The 14,712-nt window shown below is 41.2% G+C and overlaps 1 protein-coding gene across 1 annotated transcript in view; it reads left to right on the top strand.

Annotated features, from left to right (window-relative positions):
• The window catches only part of fcer1g (Fc epsilon receptor IgFc epsilon receptor Ig), a 76,523-nt gene extending 62,300 nt beyond the window's left edge, over positions 1 to 14,223 (top strand). Inside the window, exons 4-5 of the mRNA XM_028821744.2 lie at positions 10,219 to 10,242; positions 12,777 to 14,223. Coding sequence (XP_028677577.1) covers positions 10,219 to 10,242; positions 12,777 to 12,833 — 81 coding nt within the window. The 3' untranslated portion in view covers positions 12,834 to 14,223. The remainder of the gene's footprint in view (positions 1 to 10,218; positions 10,243 to 12,776) is intronic.
• Positions 14,224 to 14,712: the final 489 nt, after the last annotated feature.

Here is a 14,712-nt window from a genome sequence, read left to right on the forward strand (position 1 = left end):
AAGGTTATTTACTGTTTTTTAAACTAGGTTTTGAGATATTTATCATCTGATTTTTTTCCCACTTTTTTAAGTCTTCTGATCATTTAATCCATTATTTCCTAATGAGTCCTGTGTCTACACTGCATGTTGTTAATTGCTGTTAATAAGATACAACTAAAGCACCAAATTCCACAGAAATAAGAGTGAATTTATAGGAAAAGAGATTTAAGCATTTAATGCTATAGCAAAACAAAAATATTTATATCTTATAAATGTAAATATCGCAGTACTGTGTCATTTCAGAATCCATATTACTAAACGAGAATGGTAAACCGGATGGACGCAGGGACATCCGGCCATGGGCCGTGGACGCAAAAGACGTACTGCGCAGGCGCCACCACAACCCCCCCCCCCCCCCCCCCCCCCCCACTCCAAGCAACGGAAACCGAATGGAAAGCAACGTTAAATTAGAAATGAGGCACCGCGCCCATAGCACACACAAAAAAGGAGTCACACGCCGGCGCCGCACACAGCGCCGCACGAAGCCCATGACACACAAAACGGAACACACACAAAGAAGAGGATTGAGACCCACGACACACAAAGCCCCCCTCCAGTAACTGAAATAAGAAATGAGGCGACGCGCTCCTAGAACACCAAAAAGAAAGGAGTCAGACGCAAGCGCCACATAGCACACGAAACGGTACGCACACAAAAAAGAGGATTCAGACCCACCACACACAAACACCCCCTCCACTAACAGAGATAAAAAAAAGTGGGACAACGCGCCCCTAGCACACAAAAAAAAAGAAGTCAGACGCGAGCGCCACACAAACCCATTGGACACGAAACGGGACAGACTACGGACATAGCACACGAAACATACACAAAAAGGAGGATTCAGACCCACGACCACACTAACATAAATAAGAAATGACACACAAAGCCCCATTACTGAACGAACCGTCCGTATTAAACATGCGTCATCTGAACACGTTCAAATTATGCAGCATAGGTCAATCTCATTACACTGATGCACTATTAACCGTTCAACCACAGAAAAGGCTCCATATTAACAGTGAGTGCGATCCTCCTTATTACTTATCCATATTTCTAACGCTGAAGAACAAACAAGTCATGAATTCACGATCACGGGTACAACACGATACGGCTCGAGTGACGGGACCAAACACACGAACCCGCATGACAAGGACATCAAGGACAGACACCTGCTAAACGATTGCGCCAGTTAGCTGACAACGCGTTCAATAATAAGTCCACTATTCATGAAAATTCATTGGGATTAATGAATGTCATTTGCAATCATAGTCATTCACTTAACTTCCCTGAAGAAACAACTGGCAATACAAGTAATGAATTTACACGTTGTTGTCAAAAGGGTCAAATTAGACTGCCTCCTTTACATTCATATCCTGCATATCTACAGAAGCTTCTAACTAACGAAGTACCTCAAAGTAAAAACTTTATGAACTGCATTAGATCCTACAATAGTTCATTTGCTTTTGCATCTACCGGAGTAAATATCAGGCCACCAAAAGGCAATGGCCCATACTGCTTTCGCGTATGTGGACAAATATTACATCGCATTGGAACAGTGCACCCGAGACAAATCAAGAACGCAAATATGCACAAATCACCTCGGCACCTACAACGCGCTTCTGAAACCGCGGAAGAAAAAATGTCTTGGCTCCAAAAACACATGTCACTCCTTATTCAAAATACCGGTCCCAATCACAGAAACATCGGTATCCACTATGAAAATGAACAGTAACAATGCACGTGACATCCGTCTTGCCACACTATTAATTATAGATGAATGTACAATAGCATCCAGTCACTTACTCAACACCATTGATAAACTTCTACAAACATTGGTGAATAATAATATTCCCTTTGGAGGAAAGGTACTTTTATTAGGAGGAGATTTTAGACAGTGCTTAGCTATTGCTCCACATACCATGCGCTCAGCTATTGTTCAGTCCACCTTAAAATACGCGACGACGTCATACATAAACAACAAGACACCGAACTACAATACATATACAGGCGTGAGACCTGATTGGTGATAATACGAAGAAACGAACACTCCGCATATTAACAGTGAGTGCGATCCTCCTTATTACTTATCCATATTCCTAACGCTAAAGATCAAACAAGTCATCAATTCACGATCACGGGTACAAAACTAGACGGCTCGAGTAACAGGACCACAAACACGAACCCGCATCAAAAAAAAAAAATTCACGTCGCCGTCTACAACGCGCAACCCAGCCGGATTTCCACAACACAATCTTAGCCTTAAAAACGGAACAATAATCATGCTATTAGGAAGCCTTAACACTACACAGGGTTTATGCAATGGTACACGTTTAGTCGTCAACACCATGACACACAATGTTATTCAAGCAACAGTTCTTACAGAATCACATGCTAACAATACTGTTCTAATTCCTAGAATTGACCTTACAAGTTCTGACCTGGACTTACCTTTTACACTTAAACGGCGACAGTTCCCCATTAAACCTGCCTTTGCCATGACCATCAACACATCACAAGGACAAACCATGGACAAGTCTGGCATCTACCTCTCTGTGCCCGTTTTTGGACATGGACAACTTTATGTGGCCTTCCCACGAGTTCGACGTTCATCTGACGTTAAAGTTGAGGTCATAAATGCTCCATGCCAAGGAATACTCATTCAAGGACAAGACACCATCTTTACTACTAATGTTGTGTACAAAGACATTTTCCAATAAACCTTTACACTGTACCAAACACTTTATTGTTTGCTTCCTATATGCGTCATCTACACCTTCACACTATGCTATATCTCATTCATACATCACGCACTTTGTAATTTCCCAAAACCAGGGGTTGGCGAGCGAAGCGAGCAGGGGGCAGAGCCCCCTAGTACACAATAATGTCAAAAAGACTGACTAATAAAACCAGCCAGATCAATCTGAGGTAAAATGACTCACAGACTATGAATAAAAACCTGCAACCACAGGGACTGAAGCAGATAACCACATCTATAGGCTGCTGATCCATATTTATTTTAAAGACTTTTAAGATGAACCCTGTAACTGGTAAGAAAAAATGTACATTGCAATGTGAAGCTTATTTTAACCTGTTTAAATCAGCTGTTAGATGTGAATATTAGGAGGTATTTGGCGTGGCTAAATTGTACAGTATTTAGGGCATCCTAATTATTCTGTTCACCAGCAGGACTGGTGTGTAAGATTAGTTTTGTCTGCAAAACACCCATCCAGAAACTGAACGTCACACCTTCATTCAGTTCTTGAATCCATTCTTTTTATTAGCCATAAAGCAACACTGGACCAATTTAGAGGTATCAGTTAACTTTGTATGCATATCATTGGGCTGTGGGAGGAAAACAGAGGTCCCAGGGTGTAGGACACAAGGCAAAATTGCAAATTATACACAACTGTGTCCCTGTACCCAGCAAGCAGCAGCACAAACCATCATGCCAGCCAGAAAAAAGTATGTGTTTTAACAGAGGAGCCATACTGGATAAGAAGAACAGCACTGATGGGGGCTTGCTTTCATACTGATAAAATGCCTCTACCAAGAGAGCCTGCACTGGGTCTGAGAGGCCTACCAAGATACCCTCAGAGCAGGAAGGGTAGCTAATGGAAAAAAAAATTACTTTGTACCGCAGTGGTCACTTCGGAAACAGGAAGCTGTCAACCCACTGAAAGCAGTGTGAGTTGCTAAGCAGGAGAAGTGTCAGTGCAACTGTCTGCTTGTGCTCTGTGCTGATATGACTTCTAGCAAACTGCGATGTTCTGGAAAAGCTAGCCAGCTCAGTCCAGCCATCAGCTCGACATATTTCTGTAATGGCATTTTGAGCACAGGGCTTATTATTTCCAACTTCTGCTTTGTTTCAACTGCGATCACTGTTGTTTCTTCTAAGTCCCAAACAGAGATTACAATAGCATAGGACGGGTTTACTGGACTGTATTAATGATAAAAAATGTGAAATTTCTGAGCACTTCAGCTTCTTATAGGATTTTCAACACAACTTGAGTTTTTCTTAAATAGTGCATATCTTTGATGTATGCATATTTGTAAATGCAAGTGAAAATAGTATAGTGCGCCACATAAACACCATCTAATGCACATTCATATGTGTTTCTAAACTGTGTATAGTTATTAGTCAAGTGGGGCCAGTGCCTATTCCAGGAACATCTGGAATAAAATAGGAACCAACTGCCATCCAGGGCAAGTTCATGATGCTTCACAGAATGAGTAGATGAGTGGTTGGATACAGATCTGCTAAAATGGTCCATTAATAACTTTGACCCTTTTAATGAGAAATAAAACATATTGAAAAAATGTGTATATAAACATTATTTGGACAAAAGTATTGGGACACACCTCTTAATTATTGAATTTAGGTATTTCAGTCATACCCATTGCCACAGATATATAAAATCAAGCACCCAGCCATGCAGTCTCCATTTACAAACATTTGTGAATCAACATGGGTCATTCTGAAGGGCTCAGTGACTTCAAGAGTGATACTGTGATAGGATCCCACCTTTGCAATAAGATGGTTTTTGAAATGTCATCCCTGCTTGGATATTCTACGGTCAACTGTAAGTTATACTATTTGAAAGTGGAAGTGTTTAGGAACAACAGAAACTCAGCCACGAAGTGGAAGACCACGTAAAGTCACAGAGCAGGGTCAACAACTGCCAAGTTCCACTGGCATTAATGTAATCACAAAAACTGTGCAGCAGGAGCTTCATGGAAAGGATTTCCATGGCTGAGCAGCTACATGCAAGCCTCACATCACCAAGTCCAATGCCAAGTGTTGGATAGAGTGGTGGAAATATGTTCTATGGAGTGACAAATCATGCTTCTCTGTTTGGCAGTCATATGGGTGAGTCTGGGTTTGTCGGACACCAGGAAAACATTACCTGCCTGACTGCATTTTGTCAACTGTGAAGTTTGGTGGAGGAGAAATAATGGTGTTAGGGGTGTTTGTCAGGGTTTGGGCTAGGCCCCTTACTTCCAGTGAAGGACAATCTTAATGCTTCGGCATAGCAAGACATTTTGTCCAATGCTATGCTTCAAACTTTATGGAAACAGTTTGGGGAAGGCCCTTTTCTATTTCAGCAAGAATGTGCCCCAGTTCACAAAGCAAGGTCTATAAAGACATGGTTGAATGAGTTGAAGAACTTGACTGACCCACACAGAGCTGTAACTTCAACCCCATTGAAGACCTTTGGGATGAACTGGAATGGAGATTGCGAGTCAGGCCTTCTCGTCCAACATCAGTGCCTGACAAAATGCTCTACAAAATAAAAAATAAATGCTCTACAGAATGAATGAGCACAAATTCCCACATAAATACACCAACATCTTGTGGAAAGCCTTCCAAGAAGAGTGGAAGCTGTTATAGCTGCAAAGGGATGGGGTGGGGGGGCAGGACCAACTCCATATTAAAGTCTGTCTTTGAATGCAATGTCATTAAAATTCCTGTTGGTGTAATGGTCAAGCAACCCAATACTTTTGTCCATACGTATATTATATATATATATATATATATATATATATATATATATATATATATATATATATATCTATCTATATATATAAAATCCTTATGTGCGTCCAGGTGTCCGTGTGTGGGTGTCTTCTGATGAAGTGCGCATGCGCGGGGCAGGGTGCGATGCTCGATAAAACTGTCAGAGAAAGTTAGAGGCGTTTTACGGAAATACAAACCAGTATTACTGCCAGAGGAAATTAAAGGTACACAATACAGTGACGCATATTACAGCCACATACAAGCCAGTATTATTGTCAGAGGAGATTAAAGGCATATTACCGACGCGCACACCTGTATTACCGCCAGAGAAAATTAAAGGTATATTACGGACGTACAAGCCAGCGGACGTACAAGACAGTATTACTGTCACAGAAAATTAAAGACACACAATACACGGCGGCAGCCCACGAACAACGGTCAGCTCAGCAAGTAAACATCAACAAAAGAAAAGCTGAAAGAAAGAAAAATACGACCAACAAAAAGAATGAGCATTTAATATAGACTGTTCCTACTAATGCTTATGTACTACTGTTCTAGCGTCCGTTATTGTAACGGGCTAAATGACTAGTATATATATATATATATATATATATATATATATATATATATATATATATATATATATATATATATATATAGTGGGGAACAGCCCGGACACAGACAGGCAGACATCATTTTGTCACCCAACACACGTTTATTATACAATCACTATTTACAGACGTGCCACACAACCCACAGACTTCCCCAAAGTCCAGGCCAATACCACAATGCCTCACTCTCTTCAGGCCGCCTCCTGTCTCTCCTCTAAGACCTCGTCCTCTTCCACCCGACTCTAGCCTTGAATGAAGGGAGGCGGCCCCTTTTATCTCCACCCGGATGTGCTCCAGGTGTGCACCGGCAATCTCCCATGGACACGCCCCAGTGTGGCGGAAGTGCCGGCTGTCTCCCCGGGAGCACTCCGGGTGTCCCCTCTCTTCTTCCCCCCAGCACTTCCGGGTGTGGCGGAAGTGCTGGGGTCCAGGGTCCTCCAGGCATGGGGACGCCCCCTGGCGGTGACCACGGACCCCTACAGGATTGAGCTTCCAAGCCCTGTACCCGTGGCCCCCAATATAACCAGGGCGGTTGCCACCTCGTGGTCTGGAGAAGTCATGAGCCCTCCTCCTGTCTTCCTGGGTGTCCCGGCTTGGTGCCACCCCCAGCCGCGTGCCACAATATATATATATATATATATAAAAGTAATCACACATGCGCGTCTATGGATAACTTTCCGGGCTCGTCTAAGGTATGTACTACCACCCTGGCTCAAGAGGGGATGCTAGCGCTGATCTTCTCCTCTTCCATTTCCTCTGCATTACTGATAAGATGCCCAATGATGTCAAAAGACTCAGCCCCTTTTGAACAGAACGCACCGCAGGACAGAACTCCTAACTGGTGACTGAAACAAACAAAAATACCTTTCCTGATGACTTTTCTTTCAGTTTTGGACTTTTTAGTTACATTTGCTTCCTAAGTGGCCATTTTTGTTTATTTTTCTTTAGTTGGCGCCCCAACATTTATTTGTGGGTCTTGCAGTCCTTTTTAGCCAAGCACAAAAAAAAAAAAAACAAAATATATACACACAGTGCCCTCCATAATGTTTGGGACAAAGACATATTTTTATTTGATGTACCCCTCTGCTTCACAGTTTAAAGTTACAAATCAAACAATTCAGACGTGATTAAATTGCACATTGCCAACTTTCATTTAAGGGGATTTGCATACATTTCAGTCACACCGTGTAGAAATTACAACATTTTTTAGACATGATCCCCCCATTTCAGTGAACCATAATGTCTTGCACCCACCACAGTGTTTGTATTGATTATACATACTGTACAAGTGTTGTCAGCCTTGATAAGGTTGTGTTCTTGTGATATATTTTTAATATATTATGTATCATTTGATTAATATTTGATTGATATATTCATATACAGTATTATACCTACTGCATTTACTGTGGTGTTCAAAACTTTGAATGCGTTTATTGACTGGTTGCATTTTTATTTTGGTAGTTTAGGTTATTCTTTGGTTAACATCTGTTGATTTTAGTTTTTCTGCTTTAGCATAGGATGTCAGCTTATAGGGAAAATGACCTCTTGTAATGAACTATAGCTTCAGTCTAGTTCTTATTGGATTAGAACATCGACAACTATGACAAGAACAGGCCATCAAGCTTATCCATTCTGTTCAAATATTGTCCTAAATAACAACATCATGTTGTGACTGAAGGTCCCTAAAGTTCTACTTTCTACAACACTACTTGCTAATAATGTTTGTGCAAAATTTGCCTTGAACAATTTTCCAACTCTGTCATTTGTCAAGAACTTATTTTAAACTAACAGCTGTGATCCACTATATTTATTTATACTACTACTAGTCATTTAGCCCGTTACAATAACGGGCGCTAGAACAGTAGTGCATAAACATTAGTAGGAACAGTCTATATTAAATGGCAAGGGACTTTGACCTCATTCTTTTTGTTGGTCGTATTTTTCTTTCTTTCAGCCTTTCTTTTGTTGATGTTTACTTGCTGAGCTGACCGTTCTTCGTGAGCTGCCGCCGTGTATTGTGTGTCTTTAATATTCTGTGACAGTAATACTGTCTTGTACGGCTGTATTCAATAAGGGCGTGTAGATAATTTAGTTCAAAGTGCTCTGGAATTTGTGAAGAGCAACAGGTGCAGATCTTTATTTACGCGTGCCTTTATTCGCTGCACCCAATTGAGGTCGTCCTTTTGTGTCTCGCCTTTTTGTGCGCGCCCTTACTGAAGGATGCCTGTGCGCGCCCTTATTGAAGGATACCGTCTTGTACGTCCGCTGGCTTATACGTCCGTACGTCCGTAATATACCTTTAATTTTCTCTGCCGGTAATACAGGCGTGTGCGTCGGTAATATGCCTTTAATCTCCTCTGACAGTAATACTGGCTTGTATGTGGCTGTAATATGCGTCACTGTATTGTGTACCTTTAATTTCCTCTGGCAGTAATACTTGTTTGTATTTCCGTAAAACACCTCTAACTTTCTCTGACAGTAATATCGCGCATAGCACCGTGCCCCGCGCATGCGCACTTCACCAGAAGACACCCACACACAGACACCTGGACGCACATAGGGATTTTATATATATATATATAGATACCTTATATTAATTATAATTACTATATATATACTCCTTCATCTGCGGTGGGCTGGCGCCCTGCCCAGGGTTTGTTTCCTGCCTTGCGCCCTGTGTTGGCTGGGATTGGCTCCAGCAGACCCCCGTAACCCTGTAGTTAGGATATAGCGGGTTGCATGATGGATGGATGGATATTCCTTCATAACATCCATCCATCCATTATCCAACCCGCTATATCCTAATACAGGGTCACGGGGGTCTGCTGGAGCCAATCCCAGCCAACACAGGGCGCAAGGCAGGAAACAAACCCTGGGCAAGGGCACCAGCTCACTGCTGTCCTTCATAATATTAAACACTTCAGTCATGCCCCTTCTTAATTTTTGTCACAGGATCAGCCTAGTCACTCTCCTCTGAAGTTTTTCTGGTGATTCTACATCATTTCTTTAATATGGAGAACAGACCTGTACAGAGTATTCTATGACAGGCCTCGATAGTGCATTATACAACTTCAGTTTGACCTCCCTTAACTTGAACTCTGCATATCGTTCTGTGTAACCTAACATTCTGTTAGCCTTGTTCATTTCTTCTATACAGTGTGTTGATGTACTGTAGATAGTGATGAGTCTTCTATGACTCCTGGGTCCTTCTCATAAGGAGTACTTTCAGATTTAAACCTCTCTAGGTGTACATGCCAACAACACCTCAATTCATTTAAATTTATTTATTTTGACTTTATTGCTTTATCAAACCCCTTCTTGGAACCAAGACTGGATATAATTTAGTTTATCTTTGGAAATATATTTTCTGCCAATAGAAATGCAAATGCCTGTTGTAAGATTTGGTCTGGGCAATAGTTCTGCTTGGCTGCTGAAGCAAGTCCTAGCCTGTCATAGACTCTCTATTAACAATCTGACTATGTTGGATCCATCTCTATTTCAAAACCATCTTCCACTTTCCACTTGAAGATCCTTTGTTAATTTGTGTCATGATGTCTTGCTGCTTCTTGTTCTCTAATTGTTAACCAATTCTTTATCCTTGGTGTTTTGTCTACAGCACATTGTAATCTTTTAATGTGTGACCTTCACTCTGTCCTGATAACCTTATAAACCAATGTAATCTTTTAATGTGTGACCTTCACTCTGTCCTGATAACCTTATAAACCAATCTCCTTTCTGTTTGTGCTACTTGTACTGTGCCATGTATTGGGAAGTATGCTCCTGGAACACTGTCTAGTATGAGGTCATTGCAAAGGCCTAACCACAGGAATTGAACCTCTGTGATACACACTGTTAAAAATAAAAAAATATTTTGATTATTCTGGGATCAAAGTTGCCTTTTATTTTTGTTTATACTTGAGAATATCTGCTAAAACTAAACAGAAGATGTGTTTTTGTACTCCTGTACTTAATTTTGTGACCTTTTGCTTGACTATCTTAGGAGACATTTTTGAATAATTTAATCACTTGCCGATTTCTTCTCTTTTATTACAGAAACAAGCTGAAGGAATCTATACGGTATGTACACAATTGATCCCACTGTGTGCCTTGTGCTGACATATCTGCTGTTTAGACTCAGGTGGCCACCAGATGGCTTGCTCCACTGATGCCGGATGACTTGGGTGCATGACTTTCTCCTAGAATTGTGTCCAAATCACAACAAGAGTTGTTACACGCACCAGGGATGAACAAAGTCTTTTGGAAGAGAGTTGGTTTTGTTATAAACTAGGGTACTGACAAAATAAAAGAAACACCTATGTAAATTGTCTTAATAGGCTGTTGAGTCACCCTGAGCTATATAAAAACTGCTTCAGTACACCTTGGCATTCATTGTCAACGGATCTGAATGGTGTTTGAAGGCATGCTACTGGTCTGTAATGAGCTAAGCAATCAGCAACAAGATATCCATGAGTCATGTTTTACATCATTGTTGTGCTCTTCAAACCATTCACTGACCAACAAGCCCTTTGGAAATTGGTCATTAAGACAGAAATGTTTCATTTTGAATGAAGCTGTTTTGTAGTGTATTTATTGGCATTTACTTTGGAAATCGGTGGACCATGCCAGAAAATTGTACTTTCACCAGAAGACAGCCACCTAAACCATGCACTGCATGAGGCAAACAATATGAGCTGTGGACTCATCTGCTTAATAACTGCAAGGTGAAGGAAGACACATCTAACCAGATGTCTGTTTTCCACTTTTCTGAAGTCCTCTGCTTGTGTTTGTAATACTACTCCGTCCGTCAAAGCACACTTTTAGGTGTACAGTAATCCCTCGCTATATCGCGCTTCGCCTTTCGCGGCTTCACTCCATCGCGGATTTTATATGTAAGCATATTTAAATATATATCGCGGATTTTTTGCTGGTTCGCGGATTCCTGCGGACAATGGATCTTTTAATTTCTGGTACATGCTTCCTCAGTTGGTTTGCCCAGTTGATTTCATACAAGGGACGCTATTGGCAGATGGCTGAGAAGCTACCCAACTTACTTTTCTCCGTCTCTCTCTTGCGCTGACTTTCTCTGATCCTGACGTAGGGGGATTGAGCAGGGGGGCTGTTCGCAAACCTAGACGATATGGACGCTCGTCTAAAAATGCTGAAAGATTATCTTCACGTTGCTATCTTCTGTGCAAGCTGCTTCCTGAAGCGACATGCTGCACGGTGCTTCGCATACTTAAAAGCTCATGGGCACGTATTGATTTGTGCTTGTTTGTTTTTATCTGTCTCTCTCTCTCTCTCTCCCTGCTCCTGACGGAGGGGGTGTGAGCTGCCGCCTTCAACAGCTTTGTGCCGCGGTGCTTCGCATACTTAAAAGCCAAACAGCCCTATTGATTTTTGACTGCTTGCTTTGTTCTCTCTCTCTCTCTCTCTCCTGACGCGCACTCCTTTGAAAAGGAAGATATGTTTGCATTCTTTTAATTGTGAGACGGAACTGTCATCTCTGCCTTGTCATGGAGCACAGTTTAAACTTTTGAAAAAGAGACAAATGTTTGTTTGCAGTGTTTGAATAACGTTCCTGTCTCTCTACAACCTCCTGTGTTTCTGCGCAAATCTGTGACCCAAGCATGACAATATAAAAATAACCATATAAACATATGGTTTCTACTTCGCGGATTTTCTTATTTCGCGGGTGGCTCTGGAATGCAACCCCCGCGATGGAGGAGGTATTACTGTAATGAATTTGTAAATCCCTGAGGTCTCTTCTGTGAGCAACAGTGGTTATCACAGTGAACAACTCATCAATGATTTGACGTAAATAGGGGTGGGGTCTTATATTAATGTGCAGTGTTTTATGGTGCTTGCAGGTCATACAGATTTCTTTGATCAACCATATATTGTGCACCACAAACCTAGGTAACTGTACCTCAGTCAAGCATTGGCAACAATTAGTCATAGTTAATAAAGAACAAAGAGATCTGCGCAATGTTAACATGAGGGTCTCCAGTTACAAGGAAGAGTTTTCAGGAGGCCAAAAATGTGGCAGCTGCAGCAGTGGCCAAAATGAAGGTCCTTGTATGGGTGAGGTTTACTAGGGCCATAGGAAATTACTTCTGGATGGCCTGACTTGTCATGCTTAGATATACCACACTTTATGGAATTCCCTTAAAAGTCAGAATATCCATCATCTACTAGAACTGCTTTATAAATGGCTCTTTGCTGAGGATGCTACTTCTTACTGTACCCAAATGGTAAGAATAAAGCCACTCCAGGGTTTCAGAACACTTTGTTGAGCCCCTCCTGTAAAACTGCTCCTGCTAAGACTGGTGGCCACCTTGTAGAACTCATTGATTTTTGGAGGGACTGTCCTGTAATAGCATCTTTGCCGGCAGCTGCTGTGGTGCTTCTGACCTTTAACACCACTGGTCTTACTGTCTCAGAAAAAAAGTTTAAGCATTTCGCTTCAGCTGTAGTGTTCATGGTCACAGTTCAGATGAATTTCTGATAAATCTCACTTCTCAACCCAACTCTGCACACTCCTTGGTGAGTAGCTGTATAATTATGAAATATGATGACAACTCATGCTCTGTCCTGCCTTTCTTGTTTTGCAGGGTTTGACACCCCGCAGCCAGGACACCTATGAGACGCTCAATCTTCAGAAGAAGTAGGAGGAATGTGTACTGATTTGCCTTTTGGAAATTGGTCTTAGCCTTTGCCCTTAATCTGCCCAAGTGACAGGTCTAGCACCACTCCAACTCCTACCATCACATGTTTAAGACTGTGCAACCTAACATATAACCACCCACTGCCTGCTATTTGAAGCCATGCTGCTGCTGTGGCCAACATCATTTGCACACCACTTCGCTGCATCCTGTCTGGTATCCGAGTGCTGATCTGTAGATGAGCTGGCTTCTCAACCATTCTCAAGTTTAATGTAAACCTTGGCTTGTAGGTACCAGGGAGGGGGGAAGTGCAGGCGCTGAGACGCCTGCTAAATGACAGTCACATTCAAGGCCGTTTGCACAAATGAAAATGTCACTCATTGAATTAGAGAACCAAATCCCTAGGGAGTTGTTAAATTACTTGGATTGGGATTATTTATCTTTTTTTTTAACTTGATTAATTTCATTGAAGGTAGTTTGATGAACTTTATCAGGTTGCAGTGTGTGAGGACACTTTGCTTCTTGCTTTTCTAAGCCTGTTTAGATACGTAAGCTGTTTGCATTGCTAAGCCTATGAAAAGTTTTAGTTTGGCCCTGTCTTTATGACATAGATAGGATAAGACACATTTTTTGTAAAATACAGAGCAGCTCAGGGAGTCTGTCACATCTGTAAGCAAGCAATTTGGAATATGTGTTGTGGTGTGCAGGACTATTATGGGCCAAGAAAAAGAAGGTCCCAAATAATTGCATTTTCCCATCAATCCTGCTCCTTATTTAGGCTATTCTTACTAAGCATGCTAATACTTAACTGCCCATCATGCTACAACGCAATTTCAGTTATGATTGGCTATATAGATGTGGCATTAACACAAAATTAATGCTAAAAAGTCATATAATGGGAAAAACAAGCAACCTCCATAAATATAGTGTCCAGACCTGGGTTCAAATTAAGCCTTCTGGAGTTAACGCAGGTAACCTGAACACTGAACCCTCAGATAAATAAGTCCAGATATAAAGAATTGTAATGCGCGCAAATCTTCTAAGACCACTTGAATGAATATGCTCCCCAAGTGTACAATGATAAACAAGAATTTAGCAGCTTTCTTCTTGCATTTTACTGCCGCCTACAAATGTCTATTGTGCATGACAACAGATGATTTTGGCTATTTACAAAGAGCAATGACAGCATCCATCTAGTAAGTGAAGGCAAAATGTAAAATAGGAAGAGAGTGATGGAGGCCGTCATGTTTATTGAATTTTGCTGTTTTTTTTAATACTTATTTTGCATCATTATTACTATTATTAAAATTTATTTTTCAAACAGCTATTTCAGTAATATTAGATCTTTTTATGTTTCCACAAACCTGATCAGCTTATTAAACATGTTTAGTTATAATTTACTTGTGGTAAAAGTTTATTTAATTTTCCATTGGTTTGATTACTCCTTTTCCAGCACTCACTATTACCACTCAAAGAAAGCCTTCACACCTCACACACCCCTGTCTATCCATTATAGTTGAAGCCTTTACTGTCATTATACTATGTATAACAAAATTACACAACAACTACCCCTTCAGATGCAACGCAAAATAAAATCAATCATTTACACAGTAACTAAGAAAGTACTACATAGAGTGGGGGTGGAGAGAGAGAAACAGAAGGAGAAAAAAATAAAAGAGAGAGGGACAGAGACACAGAGAGAGAGAGATGGTCAGTGCATGTTGAGATTCAATGTTGTTATGCCTCTGGGAAAGAAACAGTCTGTTCATCCTTAATTTGAGGGACCGGTAGCCCCTACCAGAAGACAACAGGTCAAACAGGTGAACCCAGGGGGTCCTTCAAAATGTTTTTTGTCCTGCCAAGGCAGCGAGCAGTATACAAGTCT

The sequence above is a fragment of the Erpetoichthys calabaricus genome, chromosome 16 (genome assembly GCF_900747795.2).
Source record: "Erpetoichthys calabaricus chromosome 16, fErpCal1.3, whole genome shotgun sequence".
Classification (NCBI taxonomy): Eukaryota; Metazoa; Chordata; class Cladistia; order Polypteriformes; family Polypteridae; genus Erpetoichthys; species Erpetoichthys calabaricus.